The sequence below is a fragment of the Gobius niger genome, assembly GCF_951799975.1.
Source record: "Gobius niger genome assembly, chromosome: 1".
Taxonomy (NCBI): domain Eukaryota; kingdom Metazoa; phylum Chordata; class Actinopteri; order Gobiiformes; family Gobiidae; genus Gobius; species Gobius niger.
The window spans coordinates 75365258-75384960 of NC_136852.1; the positions used below are offsets into that span (position 1 = coordinate 75365258).

The window sequence follows — 19703 nt, forward strand, 5'->3', positions numbered from 1 at the left end:
GTTCTCAACCTGGGGGTCAGGACCCTCAAGGGGGTCGCGAGATCATTTAGATAAAACATACATATTTTCATTAGCATGTAATCTAATGTTTTATTGTATCATGTGTTTGCTATTTTACCAGAGGGACATTGTTTGATGAGTTTTATTTTAGCCTTTTGTTTTTGTGTGACAAAGTGGGTTTTTCCCGTGGTGTGTGTTGGTTATTTTGCTTCGTTTGTTTCGTTTGCGATAAACACCAGCCAACAATAACCTCAGATTCATGTCTATGTCAATAATTATATCATTTACCTGTACCACCTGGTGAGAAAGGAAGGGGCGTGGTCTATGTCGGCCATTTTAAAAACTTCAGGCTGAACCATGGCTGCTTCCGAAACGGGCAGATTGCTAAGAGCTCTTACGCCAAACCGGATGTGCGTCAGCGTCCGCCATGGCAAGTTGCTTCCGAATTGGTAAGTCAGTTAGGAAGTAGTTAGGAAAAGGAGCCTTGATGCTAACTATCATAGCCACTTTAGCATAGGGACCTCTGATGCTAACTATCATAGCCACTTTAGCATAAGGACCTCTGGTGCTAACTATCATGGCCACTTTAGCATAGGGGCCTCTGATGCTAACTATCATGGCCACTTTAGCATAGGGACCTCTGATGCTAACTATCATAGCCACTTTAGCATAGGGGCCTCTGATGCTAACTATCAAAGCCACTTTAGCATAGAGACCTCTGATGCTAACTATCATAGCCACTTTAGCATAGAGACCTCTGATGCTAACTATCAAAGCCACTTTAGCATAGGGACCTCTGATGCTAACTATCATAGCCACTTTAGCATAGGGACCTCTGATGCTAACTATCATAGCCACTTTAGCATAAGGACCTCTGATGCTAACTATCATAGCCACTTTAGCATAGGGACCTCTGGTGCTAACTATCATAGCCACTTTAGCATAGGGGCCTCTGGTGCTAACTATCATAGCCACTTTAGCATAGGGACCTCTGATGCTAACTATCATAGCCACTTTAGCATAGGGACCTCTGATGCTAACTATCATAGCCACTTTAGCATAGGGACCTCTGATGCTAACTATCATAGCCTCTTTAGCATAGGGACCTCTGGTGCTAACTATCATAGCCACTTTAGCATAGGGACCTCTGATGCTAACTATCATAGCCACTTTAGCATAGGGACCTCTGATGCTAACTATCATAGCCACTTTAGCATAGGAACCTCTGATGCTAACTATCATAGCCACTTTAGCATAGGGACCTCTGATGCTAACTATCATAGCCACTTTAGCATAGGGACCTCTGATGCTAACTATCATAGCCACTTTAGCATAGGGACGTCTGACGCTAACTATCATAGACACTTTAGCATAGGAACCTCTGATGCTAACTATCATAGCCACTTTAGCATAGGGACCTCTGATGCTAACTATCATAGCCACTTTAGCATAGGGACCTCTGATGCTAACTATCATAGCCACTTTAGCATAGGGACGTCTGACGCTAACTATCATAGACACTTTAGCATAGGGACCTCTGATGCTAACTATCATAGCCACTTTAGCATAGGGACCTCTGATGCTAACTATCATAGCCACTTTAGCATAGGGACCTCTGATGCTAACTATCATAGCCACTTTAGCATAGGGACCTCTGATGCTAACTAACCGGTGATTAGGAGCTATGTGCCGTCCCACAAACCACTGCGCCAAATCCCCCCACCCCCCTCGCCCCCACCCTCGAGTGATTCATGCGCAACCACTGTTGATTGACAGGAGCACATTTAATAATACAAATAATAATAATTAAAAATTAAGATTCTGCACAAGCCAAACTTTATAAAGTGATAAATCCATGTTGTCGTCCCCACAGCTCAGTCACATGTCAGTGTTAAAGAGGAAACTCAGTAAACAGATTAAATGCTTTTGTTTTCATTTAGTAGAAACTTAAGCCACATGGATCATTTGCTGCTGTCGCTTTAAGAAACAGCTGTTGAAATAAAATAAGACTAAAGGGAAATGTTTGGATCATTTGGATTTATTTTTCTCCTTAAATGTCTTTGTTTGGACACTATGTTGTTGTTGGACACTGTACAGTAGGGGGCGACATGCACTTTTGTTTGGCCTGCACTCCACCAATAACTTTAAAGAAGAAGAAAAGCAGCTGTTGGTGATGTCACTTCCCTTTCCCCTGTTTAAGGACGGACGGATTGTGCAAATGCTGCTGAAGCTCTAGTTCCCGAACTGCACAGATCTAACAGTTGACCCATGAAAGGTTAAGGAGTTAGTTATAGTGTTAGTGCTTAGAGGAGACAATTTGATGGTTTCGGATTGAGCCTAGGAATGGTGGGAACAGTGGGAGGTCCTTTCCCATTAGGGGAGGTATAAAAGCTGACTGCTGTAGTCACCAGGGGGCCATTTTGTATCTGTGTGTCAGAAGTTCTGTTTGCGTGAGCAATAAATGTCTGGTGAGAACTCTAACTTTGTCTGCCTGCCCATTTCAACCCCTCGTGGCAGCTTCCTCACATTCTGTCTTTGTTTTTTAAGAATTATGTATAGGCTACTGTTCCGATTTCTCACGGTGTGACCCGGGCGGGGGGTCACGAACCCCTTTACCTGTTATAATGGGGGTCGCGGCTCCAAAAGGCTGAGAACCACTGGTCGAGTGAATCGTGGGTCAGGCCAAAATGTGAATCTGGCTGAGCAGAAGGAATGAAATGGCGGGTTCTGGATGCACAGACCCATGACTGCTGCTTCAGAGGCTGAGGGGGGGGTTCCCGTACTGGCGGACTGTGAGGAACTGTGGGCAGTGGGGGCAGTTCGTTCTGTGTGTGTTGAGTTCTGGGGTTTTATGAGGTGTATTGAGTAAGAAGTTGACCTCCCCTCTCTGTCCTCTCTCCTCCTCTCTCTCCTCTCTCCTCTCTCCTCCTCTCTCTCCTCTCTCTCCTCTCTCTCCTCTCTCCTCTCTCCCTCCCTCCCCGCCCCTCCTCCCCTGACCTTGCCCCGTGTGCCCAGGGCGTGTGAGGAGGTGGTCCGGACGCTGGGCTTCGACTGGCTGCTGATGCTGATGGAGGAGCACCTTCACTCCTCCACGGTGACGGCGGCTCTGTGGCTCCTGGTGGTGCTGCTGTCCAACCAGTCCACCCTGCACCGCTTCAAGGAGGGGCTGAGCGGCGGGGGCTGGCTGGACCAAACCGACTCCGTGCTCAGCAACAAGATCGGCACCGTGCTGGGTGAGGGCCACACACACGCGCGGGGGCTCGTGAGCGCCACCCTCAGGCCAAGGCTGCTTTACCCTCACTTATCTAGAACTGCTGTTATTCTGTGAAGGTTCTCTCCGGTGTTTAGGAGTAAAAAAGGAAACATATGATACAAGTATTAATCTCTTAACTCCCACCTGAACGGAGCACATTTTCTCCAGTTTGGCTTTACCCCAATCAAAAAGCTTCTTGGGAAAAAAGCACCAAAACAGACACAAAAAATTAGAAGAAAACAAGGATGTAAACGCAACAAAAAAGTGACAAAAATTCAACAAAAAAGTGACAAAAATTCAACAAAAAAGTGACAAAAATGTGACAAAAATTCAACCAAAAAGTGACAAAAATTCAACAAAAAGTGAAAAAAATTCAACAAAAAGTGACAAAAATTCAACAAAAATGTGACAAAAATTCAACAAAAATGTGACAAAAATTCTACAAAAATGTGACAAAAATTCAACAAAAATGTGACAAAAATTCAACAAAAAAATGACAAAAATTCAAAAAAAAACTGAAAAAAATTCAACAAAAATGTGACGAAAATTCAACATAAATGTGACAAAAAATTGACAAAAATGTGACAAAAAATCAACAAAAAAGTGACAAAAATTCAACAAAAAAGTGACAAAAAATGTGACACAAAATCCACAAAAACCCCCCCAAAAAATACATAAAAAAAGGTGACACAACACGCGAGGAAAAAGATCAGTTTTGTGGGTCTTAGCTTTCAAATGCGGTGCTACACAGGCCGATATAAAAGCCAAACAGGACAGAATGCATTTGGTTTAGGCGGGGGGTCAGAGGTTACGTATTAAAAGCAGGAGACAAAAAAAATCTCTTTGATGCTGTTTAAGGATTAAGGAAGTGACTTTGAGCCCCCCCCCCCCCCGCTCACTTTTGCTCATTTTTATGACTAATACTTTCCATTATGTAGCATGAAGCTAACGTTAGCTTCCTGGTTTGCACAGCTCGGGTTTTAAGTGTTTATGGGCTGTTGAACCACTTTGCTCCTCCATGTCTCTGTGTCTTTATTTAGTAGACAAATATATTCATAATCCAGTGTTCAGGTTAGTGTTTCCCCTCAGGCTGCTGCGAACATGACCATATATGGGAGGTGCTTCAGCTTCAGTGCAGTGTGTGAACATGTGGTTAATGATAATATAAAGGCTCAGGTGCTTCAAAAATGTGACAAAAATTCAACAAAATTTCAACAGAAATGTGACAAAAATTCAACAAAAAAATGGCAAAAATTCAACAAAAATGTGACAAAAATTCAACAAAAATGTGACAAAAATTCAACAAAAAAATGGCAAAAATGTGACAAAAATTCAACAAAAATGTGACAAAAATTCAACTAAAATTCAACTAAAATGTGACAAAAATTCAACAAAATATGACAAAAATTCAACAAAATATGACAAAAATTCAACAAAAATTCAACAAAAATGTGACAAAAATTCAACAAAAATTCAACAAAAATGTGACAAAAATTCAACAAAAATGTGAAAAAAATTCAACAAAAATGTGACAAAAATTCAACAAAAATGTGACAAAAATTCAACAAAAATGTGACAAAAATTCTACAAAAATTCAACAAAAATGTGACAAAAATTCAACAAAAATGTGAAAAAAATTCAACAAAAATGTGACAAAAATTCAACAAAAATGTGACAAAAATTCAACAAAAATTCAACAAAAATGTGACAAAAATTCAACAAAAATGTGACAAAAATTCAACAAAATGTGACAAAAATTCAACAAAAATGTGACAAAAATTCAACAAAAATGTGACAAAAATTCAACAAAAATTCAACAAAAATGTGACAAAAATTCAACAAAAATTCAACAAAAATTCAACAAAAATTCAACAAAAATTCAACAAAAATGTGACAAAAATTCAACAAAAATCCAACAAAAACTGCACCAGCCCACACTGATCCATCTGACTTTAGTGTGTGAACATGTGGTTAATAATAACATAAAGGCTCCGGTGCTTCAGTGCAGTGTGTGAACATGTGGTTGATAATAACATAAAGGCTCCGGTGCTTCAGTGCAGTGTGTGAACATGTGGTTGATAATAACATAAAGGCTCCGGTGCTTCAGTGCAGTGTGTGAACATGTGGTTAATAATAACATAAAGGCTCAGGTGCTTCAGTGCAGTGTGTGAACATGTGCGTGTGGTTCCCCAGACGCCGCCGCGCTCCCCGGAGCCGCGCCTCGTCAGAGCTGGCCTCTCTTCAGCCAACACAGAGCGGCTGGTTTGTGCGGCGAGGCGGCCAGCGGTGTGTGACCTTTGGCCCCCTGGCTCCGCCCCTGGCTCTGGTTGTACAAGTAGACGTTCTGCATCATCTCTCTAGTTCTGCAGTAGTTAGCGAGTTACTGGGTCATACGTGTGCGTGTGCGGTGGACCCTCCTGTAGACGTGACCACACGGACCTGTAGAGTCGCTCAGAGAAGCTCCTCCCCCTCACGTCCCACTGAGCTGATGATGCTTTAAACTGGCGGCCATTTTAAAATCCACATAGATTCTCTTAGATCAAGATGATTGTTTGCAGTGGAGCTTGAACCATAGTTATAGCCCCGCCCCCTCGTTGATGATCCTCCTCCCTCCGCTGTGTCGTCCCCCCAGCTTTAACATGTTCTCCCCCCCCAGGCTTTAACACATGTTCTCCCCCCCAGGCTTTAACGTGGGCCGCAGCGCCGGCGGCCGCTCCACGCTCCGCGAGATCAACCGCGACGCTGCCACTTCCCAGGGTTCCCGGTGCTTCAGTCGCTCCTGCCCAAACACACCAACGTCCCCAGAGCTCTACTTCCTGCTCATGGCCCTGTTCCTGCAGCAGCCGGTGCCCGAGCTGCCCGAGAGCCTGCAGGTACACGTCAGTACTGCTCCTTCCTACTCTGTGTCCGTGTTCACTGTGTGTGTGTGTGTGTAACAGCCGTGTGTAACAGCCGTGTGTCACTGCCTCCACACGTGTTACAGCCGTGTTTCTGCTCCTCCACACGTGTCCCGTGTAGGGATGGGCAACCGTTCGTTTTTTTTCGATACCAAGTACTTTAACGATTCCTGCTTTTCGGTTCCGGTGCCTTAACGGTACTTTTTTCGATACCTATGTTATTTTAATTCAATAAAAGTAACGTGTATTAAAAGTATAGTTCAGGAAAAAGTCCTAAAACGGCACAGCAGAAGCTACACAGGAGCAGCAGCGTCGCCTGTGACTTCGGGTTTTGAGCACAATTTCCACTTTAGCAGTAATAAAGAGAAAGAAAGGACGTTATTACCTCTGAAGCTGCAGAGACAGGACAGATCCACATCAGGACATGGTTTTCTTTCAGCTAAACTTTTCTAAACACACTGCGCTGTTCGACGAAGCGAAAGCAACTTCACACTCAAAGATCCTTACATGGTGTGAGCCTCACTCTGCCACTGACAATTTACCAAAACTGGACCAACAATGTCTAATACAGAGTGAGCGCTCACTTTCAACAAACCATCTTGGATATTCCTGTCGCTGCAGCCGCTGTAAAGTTGTAAACAAGAGCACGTAAGCTCCGCCTCCGGGTCTGTCGCTAAAGGTAAAGACGTCTTTCTTATTGTCACTGCTCTTTTTTGCTTTTCACTTTGACTAAAGCTCAAGTTTCTTATTCAGTCCTGGTTTAGTCCTGGTTTATAACTGGTTTTGTTTAGCTCTGGGTTTTACCCGGTGTCGTCCACGTCCTGGCTCAGTCCTGCTCAGTCCTGACGCAGACCGCGGCTCTGTCATCTCTATTACTAAAGTTTAGCAAGTTTTGCTTCGCTATAAGTTACATCTATAAAATATATCTTTGCTTCGCTCCATTTGCGCTGAAGCGGGTCAGTATCTGCGCACACGTTCATGTAGCTTTTTTGAGACTCATTGCGGGTCACATATTGACGTCTGGAGAGAAAAAGAACCGGAAGTTGGCACCGAAAGAATTAAAATTTTTCGATACCGCCCCCGACCGGAGCTTTTCGGTCGGTTCCAAGTAGGAACCGTTAACGGTGCCCATCCCTAGTCCCGTGTAACTGGCGTGTGTCACTGCCTCCACACGTGTAACAGCCGTGTGTAACTGCCGTGTGTCACTGCCTCCACACGTGTAACAGCCGTGTGTAACTGCCGTGTGTCACTGCCTCCACACGTGTAACAGCCGTGTGTAACTGGCGTGTGTCACTGCCTCCACACATGTCTCCGTGTAACTGCTCCTCCTCACGTGTAACTGGCGTGTCCCTCTGTGCAGTTCGACCTGGACTCCATCTGGACCTTCATCTTCGGGGTTCCCGCCTGCAGCGGGTCTGTGGTCGGCGCCGTCACCTCCGTGTGCACCGAGGCGGCGCTGCTGCTGCTCGCCATGCTGCGCAGCATGCTCAACCTGGTGAGGACACGCACACGCACACACACACATATGATTGTAGTGCTATCTTAGTGAGGACACTCATAGACTTAATGTATCACCCTAACCCTGAACACTAAGGTTTTCATTTTTAAAGGGGGGGTATTCTGCAAAATGGACTTTTTCAAGCTTTCCATCCTGTTATTCTGTCACTCCCTCATTAAAAACATGGCTGAAGTGTTGCCTTGGCACATTCACGTATTTTCGAGTAATCTGTAAAAACTCTGATGGCGGCCATTTTAGGGATAGGTTTTTGTCACATTTTTGTTGAATTTTTGTCACATTTTTTTGAATTTTTGTCACATTTTTTTGAATTTTTGTCACATTTTTTTGAATTTTTGTCACATTTTTGTCAATTTTTTGTCATTTTTTTGTTGAATTTTTGTCATTTTTTGTTGATTTTTTTGTTGAATTTTTGTCACATTTTTCTGAATTTTTGTCATTTTTTTGTTGAATTTTTGTCACATTTTTGTTGAATTTTTGTCATTTTTTGTTGATTTTTTTGTTGAATTTTTGTCACATTTTTCTGAATTTTTGTCATTTTTTTGTTGAATTTTTGTCACATTTTTGTTGAATTTTTGGCTGGTGGCGGCCATTTTAGGGATAGGTTTGCCTGAGTCCTCCTAGGAACGCCCCCACCTCCTGGAGACGCCTCCGAGCTTTGGTCACCAGCCGAGTAACCAACCACTGCTCCTCAGCAGAACCCCCTCCCCACTGATGCCACAGACAGCGTGTGGAGGGGGCGTGTCTAAAGGCTCAGAGGTTCTTAAAGAGACAGAGGCCTATTTCAAGACATTCACTACAGCCATTTTGAGAGAGACATTTTATACAAGGCAGTTATTCTAATTTACTGCATTTACAGACCAACAGAAGGTTTGTCATCATTGTAGTGAGATATAGACTGGTGCTATGGGACTGACAAAAGCAGAACACCCCCTCTTTAAAGCAGAACACCCCCTCTTTAAAACCACATCTTGACCCTCAAACAGTCCTTCAAATAAGTCAGTGTTTCCTGGTGTCTGTAACGTGTTTGCTGGTGTCTGTAACGTGTTTCCTGGTGTCTCTAACACGCGTGTGCTCCTCAGCCCTGGCAGTCGGAGGAGGAGGGCTCGTGGCTGAGGGAGTACCCGGTCACCCTCATGCAGTTCTTCAGATACTTGTACCACAACCTCCCGGACCTGGGCCCCATGTGGCACAGCGCTGACTTCCTGTGCGCCCTGGCCGCCACCGTGTTCCCCTTCAACATGCGGCCGTACTCCGAGATGGTCAGTCCCCCACACCGCTCAGGCCTCTGTTTACACGGGACTCGTTTTAAAGCATGTCCCCGTGGTCACTCTGCAGGTCAGCGATCTGGACGACGAGGCCGGGTCCCCCACGGAGGAGTTCAAGGCGTTCTCGGGCGACTCGGGCATGAACCGCAGCCAGTCCGAGTACTGCAACGTGGGCTCCAAGACCTCGCTGACCAACCACCCGGCCAAGAAGTACGTGCTGGACTTCATGAGGGTCCTGATCATGGACAACATGTGCACCACGCCGGCCAGCAAGCAGACGCCCATCCTGGACCTGCTGCTGGAGGTGAGCAAAAATTCAACACAAATTCAGCACAAATTCAACACAAATGTGACAAAAATGTGACAAAAAATTCAACAAAAATGTGACAAAAATTCAACAAAAATTCAACAAAAATTCAACAAAAATTCAACAAAAATTCAACAAAAAATCAACAAAAATGTGACAAAAATTCAACAAAAATTCAACAAAAATTCAACAAAAAAATAACAAAAATTCAACAAAAAATAACAAAAATTCAACAAAAATTCAACAAAAAAATCAACAAAAAAATGACAAAAATGTGACAAAAAAATAACAAAAATTCAACAAAAATTCAACAAAAAATGACAAAAATTCAACAAAAAAATGACAAAAATGTGACAAAAAAATAACAAAAAATCAACAAAAAATAACAAAAATTCAACAAAAATGTGACAAAAATTCAACAAAAAATGACAAAAATTCAACAAAAAATGACAAAAATTCAACAAAAAAATGACAAAAATTCAACAAAAATGTGACAAAAATTCAACAAAAAATGACAAAAATTCAACAAAAAATGACAAAAATTCAACAAAAAAATGACAAAAATTCAACAAAAATGTGACAAAAATTCAACAAAAATGTGACAAAAAAATAAATAAAAAAAAAATAAAAAAAGGTGACACAACAAATAAACAGACAGAAGCTCTGACAGGAAAAACGGGACCATCGCATTTAAACACTTAAAGGAACAGGCCACCGTTTTTACATACTAAAATATGTTCTTACCTCACTTTAGCCGAGTTAATATATCCCCGTCTGGTCTTTGTCCGTGCGCTCACACATACGCAGCCTCTCCCACATGTCACATAGCTCCGAAAAAGCTCACGATAGAAGCTACCAAGCTCTTCCACGTGTTCCCTATTTAAATAAAGTTACGTGAAGTGTTTTCATGTGAAGTTTATTTACACAGAAATGTAACATGTCGATTTTATAAGCAAATAAAAAGGGGAACTATATTGTGAGGCGTAATGATACAGGAGCACAGCGTCCGCGCAGTAACTCCTAAAGACTTCCCCCGCTCACTTCCGTCAATAACCTTTAGGAGTTACTGCGCGGACGTTTTACTCCTCGTATCATTACGCCTCACAATATAGTCCCCCTTTTTATTTGCTTATAAAATCGACATGCTACATTTCTGTGTAAATATACTTCACATGAAAACACTTCACGTAACTTTATTTAAATAGGGAACACGTGGAAGAGCTTGGTAGCTTCTATCGTGAGCTTTTTTGGAGCTATGTGACATGTGGGAGAGGCTGCGTATGTGTGAGCGCACGGACAAAGACCAGACGGGGATATATTAACTCGGCTAAAGTGAGGTAAGAACATATTTTAGTATGTAAAAACGGTGGCCTATTCCTTTAAAAACCATCAGTAGGATCTTAAACTGGATCCATAGCTCACTGGGAGCCAGTGCAAAGACACCAGAACAGGAGTAAAATGCTCATATCTCCGTGAGCCAGTGAGTAATCCTGCAGCGGCGTTTTGGAGCAACCGGCACGAGATCAGGGCCTGGACTACACGCTCTAGGTCAGCGTGTGGCAGGTAAGGCTTTACTTTGCTCAGAAGGCCCAACTCACACCCAGATTTCTGACTGCTCGGTGACAGTGGTGACTCAGAGGGCCTAAAAGAGAAGGATCAAAAGCATGTCCAAACATTACAACCTCGGTTTTAGATTCATCAAACTTTAAACAGTGGAAAAACCAGAATCAACGGATAAAATAAGATCATTAAAGACTCTTAAAAGTGCGGTTTCAGTGCTGCGACACATTTTAAAACCAGACTGAAATCTTTCCAAAAGGCTTTTAGCTTCCGGGTCGTTTTGGATTTGCACGTAGGCCAGTTTCTCCAGTATTTCAGACAGAAAAGGGAGCTTTGTGTCCGTGATCTGTAACTGTGGGTTTGTGTGGTTTGTGTGGTTTGTGTGGTTTGTGTGGTTTGTGTGGTTTGTGTGGTTTGTGTGGTTTGTGTGGTAGGCGTCTCCGGAGCGCTCCACCCGCACGCAGCAGAAGGAGTTCCAGTCCAACATCCTGGACGGGGTCATGGAGCACCTGCTGGCCGCCGACGTCCTGCTGGGTGAGTCCATCACTGAACACTTTCCACCAACACAACGGACCTCACAGACGTACATGTGTTTACAGTGACATCATGGTCCCAGCGGCCACATTTTTTGTAAATGTTGTCAAATTGATGTCGAATCTCAAGAACAATGTGAAGAAATGTTTGGGTTGATTTATACGATTGGTTTAAGGTACAATGTGCCCATGTTGGATTATAATTGTGTCAAATGTGGAGTATTTACGAAAGACAAAAAGATAGAAGATATGTATAATAATTTGATAATTCTGAGTACATTTTATTTACATAGATGTAGAGTGTAAATCCCAATTTTGTTCCTTTTCAAAATGAACTGATGTCCTGGTATAAGTCTCTGTAAAAGTGCCTTAAAACTATGTGAAAAATTATCTGTATATATGAGCTAATGCCCTGAAGATTTTGTAACAAATATTTTTTTATTTTTTTTATTTGTTGATGCTGCTTAGATTTTCATGCACAGCAGTCATTTGTATTGCCTTTTTTGATTAAGATACATTGTCATTTGAAAAAAAAGTACAAAAAAGTACAAAAAAAAGAAGTTATGGCGGCCATTTTGAATACCGAAGTAGCATTATGCAAACTCGGCCTCAGAGACAAACGTTTATGTGAAGAAACAGCAGCTCTGTGTCTGTGGAGCTACAGCAGGATTTACTACAGATCTGCTCCACTCTGAAGACTACATGAACACATCAAAGAGGAAAAAAGAAAACCTTTCTCTGTGATTTTTACAGCTTGTCATGTCGACAGAGTCTGAGTCCGTGTTTAAGCTGCTCAAGACGTTAGCATGCTACCGGTTAGCAACTGTCAATGGCTTCAACACGATAAACACATGTGTCTCACATCTATGACACTGAGGAAATACTGCAGTAACAGCTCTGACCTCTGACCTCTGTCACATGTTGTATCCAAGGCCAGATGTTTGTGGTTCAGGGCTTTCTCTTGGAGAGGTCAGAGCTGAGCTGTGGAAGCTAAATGCTAATGTTGAAGCTAAATGCTAACCGGTCAGTGTTGGGAAAGTTCATTTTCTACATGAACTAGTTCAAAGTTCAGTTCACAAATTTCAAAATGAACAAGTTCGTTCATAGTTCATAATTGTTTATAGTAAATAGTTTGTTCATTGTTCCAAAAATGAACTAGTTCATAGTTCTTTTTTTTGCTGCGAGCTGTTATTCAGGCATGAAAACGGGTCAGGGGTGAAAAAGGTGAGAAGTTTATTTCCCCTCTCAGGGAAATATTTTTATATTCGATATCTTAAAGCAACAATCTGAAGTATTTTGAGATGTATTTTTGCCAACCTTGGTAGAGCTGGAGAAAGTTAACTTCAGCCACGAGTCAAAAATATCATGGCCTCACTTAGTGTTAAAGCTCTTTCATGTCAGCCTGTCACTGTTTTAGGAGTGGATTTTGGAAATCTTTGCTAATCATATTTTTTTTTTTTTTTTTTTTTTTAATGTTTAATTGGTAAATTCTTAGTGTAAAATGAAGCTAAAAATATTCAATTGCATTTGGTAAATTAATCATGTGAATCAGATTGTTTTAGGAGCTAGTTTGTTGTTAAAAAAATCCACATTGTTGCTTTATGTAAATGAGCGGCACCGCGGAGCAGAGGGAAAGGGAAACTCGCTTCGTAACCTCACACTGTGGCTGCTGCGGCACCGTGCGGACCCGCTGGTTACCGGTGTGCAGGGCCTGTGCCAGGGCCATAAACAGCAGAGTTCACCGCCACAGAGCTGGACACAGTCGGGCCGTGGGCGCGGGGGCGGAGCTACACCGTGGACCCGCCAGAGTTTAGAACCGCTGGTAAACTCTGACGGCGCGGCGAGGTTTTACATTCACAGATATAAGAATCTGGCACCATAATGAACGAACGGAAAAAGAACGGGAAATGTCGTTCACAGACACCAGAATGAACGCGTTCATGGTTTCGTTCATCAGGCAGTAACACTGTGCGTTCAGTTCACGTTCGCCCAAAATATGAACGCGTTCATGAACTTTCGTTCAATGAACGTGTTCAGGTACATCACTGTAACCAGTAGCATGCGAACATCTTCAACACTGACTCACTGGTTTCATCACATAAACTTGCGTCTCTGGGGCCGTGTTTTTACTGTTTTCTTCATGAGCAAAGAACATGTCATTGTGGGTCAGTTGTCTTTCATTTTAATCCTGTTGTTACATGTTGTAGTTCTGCATAATTCAAAATGGCCGCCATAACAACAAAAGTCACGTGACTGAAAAGCGTGTCCTGTCTGAGTCTGTGTCCGTGAGCACTTGTACTTTGTCCTCGTCGGTCTCAGTTCCTCTGACGTTACACTCCGGTCTGTGGAGATGCTTTGTGACCTGTGACCTCTGACCTCCCTCTGCTCCTCAGGTGAAGACGCCTCCCTGCCCCTCGGCTCTGGAGGAAACTACCAGACTCTGGTCCACAACGTCTTCTACTTCAGCCAGCGCGTGGTGGACAAGCTGTGGCAGGGCATGTTCAACAAGGACTCCAAGCTGGTGGTGGACTTCATCGTGCAGCTCATCGCGCAGGTGAGAAGAACCTCCGTCCCGCCTCAGACGTCAGTGTAGAAGCTTCTGACCCTGAACTGTCTCGCAGTCCAAGCGGCGCTCGCAGGGCCTGGCGCTGGACTCCGTGTACCACTGCCTGAACCGCACCGTGCTGTACCAGCTGAGCCGCCCTCACAAGACCGTGGCCCAGCAGGTGGCGCTGCTGGACGCGCTCCGGGTCCTCACCGTCAACCGCAACCTGGTGCTGGGCCCGGGGAACCACGACCAGGAGTTTGTGGCCTGCCTGGCGCACTGCTTCATCTGCCTGCACTCGGGGAGGTAAGAGCCGGCCTTCACGGGAGACCACGACACCAGATTACATTATCGCTCCTGGCTCCTCCTTTTAGTTCTTGTTCCTTTACCTTTGAGGAGCTTCATCCTCATCCTGCAAAGGGATCAATAATGGGGAAGCTGATTCATAAAGACTTCCTTTCCCGACTTCCACCTTCACTGACGATTCAGAACATTTCTTCCCCATTTGATGTTTTCAGATAGAGTTGGATTCTTTTAGGAAAGAGAATCAGACTTTAATGTAACAGTCTAATGCAGGGCTCTTCAATTACTTTTGTCACTGGGCCAGATGTGTGGGAGGTCATTGGCCACTGGGCCGGTCAGTCGGTGAGCCGACCACCGCCACCAAACGTATTAATGTTTTTGGGATAAATAAATGATATTTTCATCATCATCAATGCTTGAATAGAATAGAATTGGGCCTAAACTCAATAGTTGTTTTATATTCTAGCATTTTAGGCTTTAGAAACATTGCAATAACAGGATAATCAGCAAGATAGCAGGATAATAAAGAACCTAATAATAAACTAGAACTACTCAGAACTAAACCAGGATTAAACCAGGGCAAAGCATGATCTATCAGGGCTAAGGCAGGACTAAATCACATAAACCAGACCAAAGGCCTGATACAGAATAAGAGAGAATAACATGTGAGACCAGAACATCTCAAACAACATGAGTAACTCTAGCTGAGGGACACACACTGACCAAACCCCTGAGCCGCTGTTCTGTCCAGACCTCCAGCTTTATGATCAAAGTGAAAGAAGCTCCTCCACATATTCAGCCTCTCTTTTGCCTGTTCACTTCACAAAGAGCATCTCTGCGCTTGTACTTTTCACACAAAGACGCATCGAATGAAGTCGGGGGAGGAAGGTCAGATTCATGATTCAGATGTTCTTTAGTGAAGTTAGAGCCCAGAGAGCAGGTTTAGCTCTGACCGGTTAAACACGCGCTGCAGGTGCAGGACACTGATCCAAAACTCACATCGTCCACTTTTCAAACATCCACAACTGAGCTGGTGTTTCTGACCTGACAGTTGCAGGTCAAGCCCTTTGTAACGATGAAGACGACAGGGAAACATGTGGTCATCTGGCACACTGCTACGCAATGCAGCGCGATTCCGGCGTGAATACCAGAGCTGGCCCGCAGGCCGCCTATTGAATAGGCCTGGTCTAGTGTTTTGTGTAAACGTCTGCAGTTGTTTCTCAGTGACAGTGTGATATAAATGTGTAGTGTTATAATTATTGTTCTGAGTATAAAGTAATATCTGCCCATGGACCAAAACACAAATAACTTTAGCCTCGTGTATTTGAAAGCATTACACCCACTTCTGTGTGGAGTTTGCATGTTCTCCCCGTGTCTGCGTAGGTTTCCTCCGGGTACTCCGGTTTCCCCTACCACTAAAAACATGTGCAATAGGTGAATCCTCCAGCCAGGTGATTCTGACCATCAGCCTGGCTCCACATCATGGAGATGGGTCCCCGGGCGCGGCACGGCCGTGGACCACTGCTCCTTACGGGTCGCCCCAGTGGCATCGAAGGATGGGTTAAAAGCAGAGGACACATTTCCCTACGGGGACAATAAAGTATACAAACAAACAAACAAAAACCCGTGACGTTGATCCCACTGAAACCGGCTCGATCCCGGAGTCCGATCTCTCCCGAGTGGTTTACACTCGGGAACGACGGACCATAAACAGAACGAAGACCGTCGCCCACAGAACCATTTCAGACGCTTTCCTTCACTTTATGTCCTGAAGTGTGTTGTTGTTGTTGTTGTTGTGAGATGAGACACAAAACAGCTGGCTTTGTTCAAGTGTGAAGCCCCGCCCCTGAGCATTACCATGGAGATCCTGTTACTCACCAAAACCACTCAAGTTATAGTTAAAGAGCAAGAGATGGAGAAATAATAAACCTTTGTCGAGTCATTGTTCATCATTTCTGAAGTTAAATAATGTCGACTCTTTGGAGCAACAACAACCCTGGTTAAAAGAACTCCTCATTGTGACTTTAAAGAGTAACTAAACACCAAATCCACTTTTCTTTGCTGTTAAACGGTGTAAATGGTGGTTGAATAGAGTTAGCTACATGTCCCAGTCAATATGTTGACATTTGGTGCAAACTTGGTCAAAATCTCACTTTTGTGTCTAAAACCGCAGGGTTAGCGCCTCTACTGGTTTCACGCAGCAACTGCATTTGATTTGCGGTTGGAGGAGAGTGTGTCCACGGCGTCCACAAAACGTCATCAGTTCTGTTTTGTCACATTTTTGTTGAATTTTTGTCACATTTTTGTCACATTTTTGTTGAATTTTTGTTGAATTTTTGTCACATTTTTGTCACATTTTTGTTGAATTTTTGTCACATTTTTGTTGCATTTTTGTAGAATTTTTGTTGAATTTTTGTTGAATTTTTGGTGAATTTTTGTCACATTTTTGTTGCATTTTTGTCACATTTTTGTAGAATTTTTGTCACTTTTTTGTTGCATTTTTGTAGAATTTTTGTTGAATTTTTGGTGAATTTTTGTCACATTTTTGTTGCATTTTTGTCACATTTTTGTAGAATTTTTGTCACTTTTTTGTTGCATTTTTGTAGAATTTTTGTTGAATTTTTGTTGAATTTTTGGTGAATTTTTGTCACATTTTTGTTGCATTTTTGTCACATTTTTGTAGAATTTTTGTCACTTTTTTGTTGCATTTTTGTAGAATTTTTGTAGAATTTTTGTTGAATTTTTGGTGAATTTTTGTCACATTTTTGTTGCATTTTTGTCACATTTTTGTAGAATTTTTGTCACTTTTTTGTTGCATTTTTGTAGAATTTTTGTTGCATTTTTGTTGAATTTTTGGTGAATTTTTGTCACATTTTTGTCACATTTTTGTAGAATTTTTGTCACATTTTTGTCACATTTTTGTCACTTTTACATCCTTGTTTTCTTCTCATTTTTCGCGCACAGTGGTGACACCGGTAACATCCGTCCGTCAGTCCTGTCAGATCGACGGGCTTGGTCTGAGATCGCCCACACACTCCCCCCCCCCCCCCCCCTCGCCTCCCCCAAAGCCTCCGAGACCACCCCTTTCTCAGCACTTTCTGACTTTAGTTTGTGGGTGGGGAACGGCTCTGCCACGCCCGTTTAGTTCCTCTTTAAATGTGTGTGTCCGCAGCAGCGTGGAGGGCTTCGGGCTGGAGGCCGAGGCCAGGATGACCACGTGGCACATCAACATGTCCACGGAGAACGAGGCGGACTGTTCGCCGAGCCACGACGCCAGCGAGGGTGAGACTCACCCCCACACTCCCCACACTCACCCCCACACGGAGCCTCACTGTGCCCCCCCCTGTGCCCCCCCCCCCCCGCAGGCCGACAGCTGCTCCTCAAGGCCGTGAACCGCGTGTGGACCGAGCTGATGCACAGCAAGAGGCAGATGCTGGAGGACATCTTCAAAGTGTCCCTGCCCTGTAACGACCGGGGCCACGTGGACATCAGCACGGCCCGGCCCGCCCTGGAGGAGCCCGCCCTGAAGAGCTGGCAGAACCACCTGGGTACGGCACGCCCCTCACCCCCTCACCCCCTCCTCCTCTTTGTTTAACGTGTTTCACTGGAGGCTTTTGTTTCTCTGCTGCAGCTCATGAGAAGAAGTGCATCAGCCGGGGGGAGGTGGTGGTCCCGGTGGTCCAGTCCAAGCTGTCCCGGGTCAGCAGCGGCTTCGGCCTGTCCAAGCTGACCGGGGTGCGGCGCCACAAGAAGGAGAACAGCCTGAACAAGAACAACATGTCTGCGCAGGTAACACGCACACGTATGAGGAGAGTGAGCAGCTCGGTTAGCTACTGTTAATAACATATGAGCTTTACATTTCTGTTGGAAACGGTTAAGGCTATTCATCATTTTCAGGCGTTCATAAAATGATCCTGCATTTATTAACCCCTTAACTCCCACCTGAACCGAGCACGTTTTCTCCAGTTTGGCTTTACCCCAATCCAAAAGCTTCTGGAAAAAAGGTGTGGAAATAGCAACAAAACTGGGACAATGATGGAAATGACAAACAGTGACTAAAAATTGACCAAAAAATGACAAAAAATGACAAAAAAATGACAAAAAATGTGAAAAAAGTGACCAAAAAATGACAAAAATGTGACCAAAAAATGACAAAAAATGACCAAAAAGTGACAAAAAATGACAAAAAATGTGACAAAAAAGTGACAAAAAATGTGACAAAAAATGACAAAAAAGTGACAAAAAATGACAAAAAAAATGACAAAAAAATGTCAAAAAAGTGACAAAAAATGACAAAAAAAATGACAAAAAATGACAAAAAAGTGACAAAAAATGACAAAAAAAGGACAAAAAAAGGACAAAAAAAGGACAAAAAAGTGACAAAAAAATGTGACAAAAAAATGACAAAAAATGACAAAAAAGTGACAAAAAATGTGACAAAAAATGACAAAAAAATTACCAAAAAATGACAAAAAATGACAAAAAAGTGACAAAAATGTGACAAAAAAATAACAAAAAATGTGAAAAAAGTGACCAAAAAATGACAAAAATGTGACAAAAAAATGACAAAAAATGACCAAAAAGTGACAAAAAATGACAAAAAATGTGACAAAAAAGTGACAAAAAATGTGACAAAAAATGTGACAAAAAATGACAAAAAAGTGACAAAAAATGACAAAAAAAATGACAAAAAAATGTCAAAAAAGTGACAAAAAATGACAAAAAAAATGACAAAAAATGACAAAAAAGTGACAAAAAATGACAAAAAAAGGACAAAAAAAGGACAAAAAAAGGACAAAAAAGTGACAAAAAAATGTGACAAAAAAATGACAAAAAAGTGACAAAAAATGTGACAAAAAATGACAAAAAAATTACCAAAAAATGACAAAAAATGACAAAAAAGTGACAAAAATGTGACAAAAAAATAACAAAATGACGACAAAGCTACAAAAATGAGTTGAATACCCAACAAAAAAGTGATGGAAATAAAATGTGATGACGTGAGGAAAAAGATCCTCTCGGTTCAGGCGGGAGTTCAGAGGTGAAGCATATTTGTCTGGATTAGTAAAGTCAAACATAAAAGTTTCAGTTGGGGGGGCCCAGGTGTGAGCGACTCCACCGCAGCTGTTTCCATAAACAGTTGAGCTGGTTGAGCTAGCTAGCTTCAGGTTAAACAGCGTAAAAGTGAAATAATTCCTGCCCAGTGATGTACCTGAACGCGTTCATTGAACGAAAGTTCATGAACGCGTTCATATTTTGGGCGAACGTGTTACTGCCTGATGAACGAAACCATGAGCGCGTTCATTCTGGTGTCTGTGAACGGCATTTCCCGTTCTATTTACGTTCGTTCATTATGGTGTCAGATTTCTTATATCAGTGAATATAAAACCTCGCCGCGCCGTCAGAGTATACCAGCGGTTCTAAACTCTGACGGGTCCACGGTGTAGCTCGCGCTAGCTCAGCTCCGCCTCCGCGCCCACGGCCCGACTGTGTCCAGGTCTGTGGCGGTGACTCTGCTGTT

General features: G+C 43.0%; 1 protein-coding gene across 1 annotated transcript in view; it reads left to right on the plus strand.

Annotated features, from left to right (window-relative positions):
- Positions 1 to 19703, plus strand: part of wdfy3 (WD repeat and FYVE domain containing 3) — a 146044-nt gene that overhangs the window by 72653 nt on the left and 53688 nt on the right. The window contains 13 exon segments of the mRNA XM_079563969.1: positions 3016 to 3233; positions 5936 to 5992; positions 5995 to 6053; positions 6055 to 6126; positions 7511 to 7645; positions 8749 to 8928; positions 9005 to 9238; positions 11236 to 11335; positions 13728 to 13888; positions 13956 to 14185; positions 17355 to 17464; positions 17548 to 17730; positions 17814 to 17971. Of these exon segments, the coding sequence (XP_079420095.1) occupies positions 3016 to 3233; positions 5936 to 5992; positions 5995 to 6053; positions 6055 to 6126; positions 7511 to 7645; positions 8749 to 8928; positions 9005 to 9238; positions 11236 to 11335; positions 13728 to 13888; positions 13956 to 14185; positions 17355 to 17464; positions 17548 to 17730; positions 17814 to 17971 (1897 nt within the window).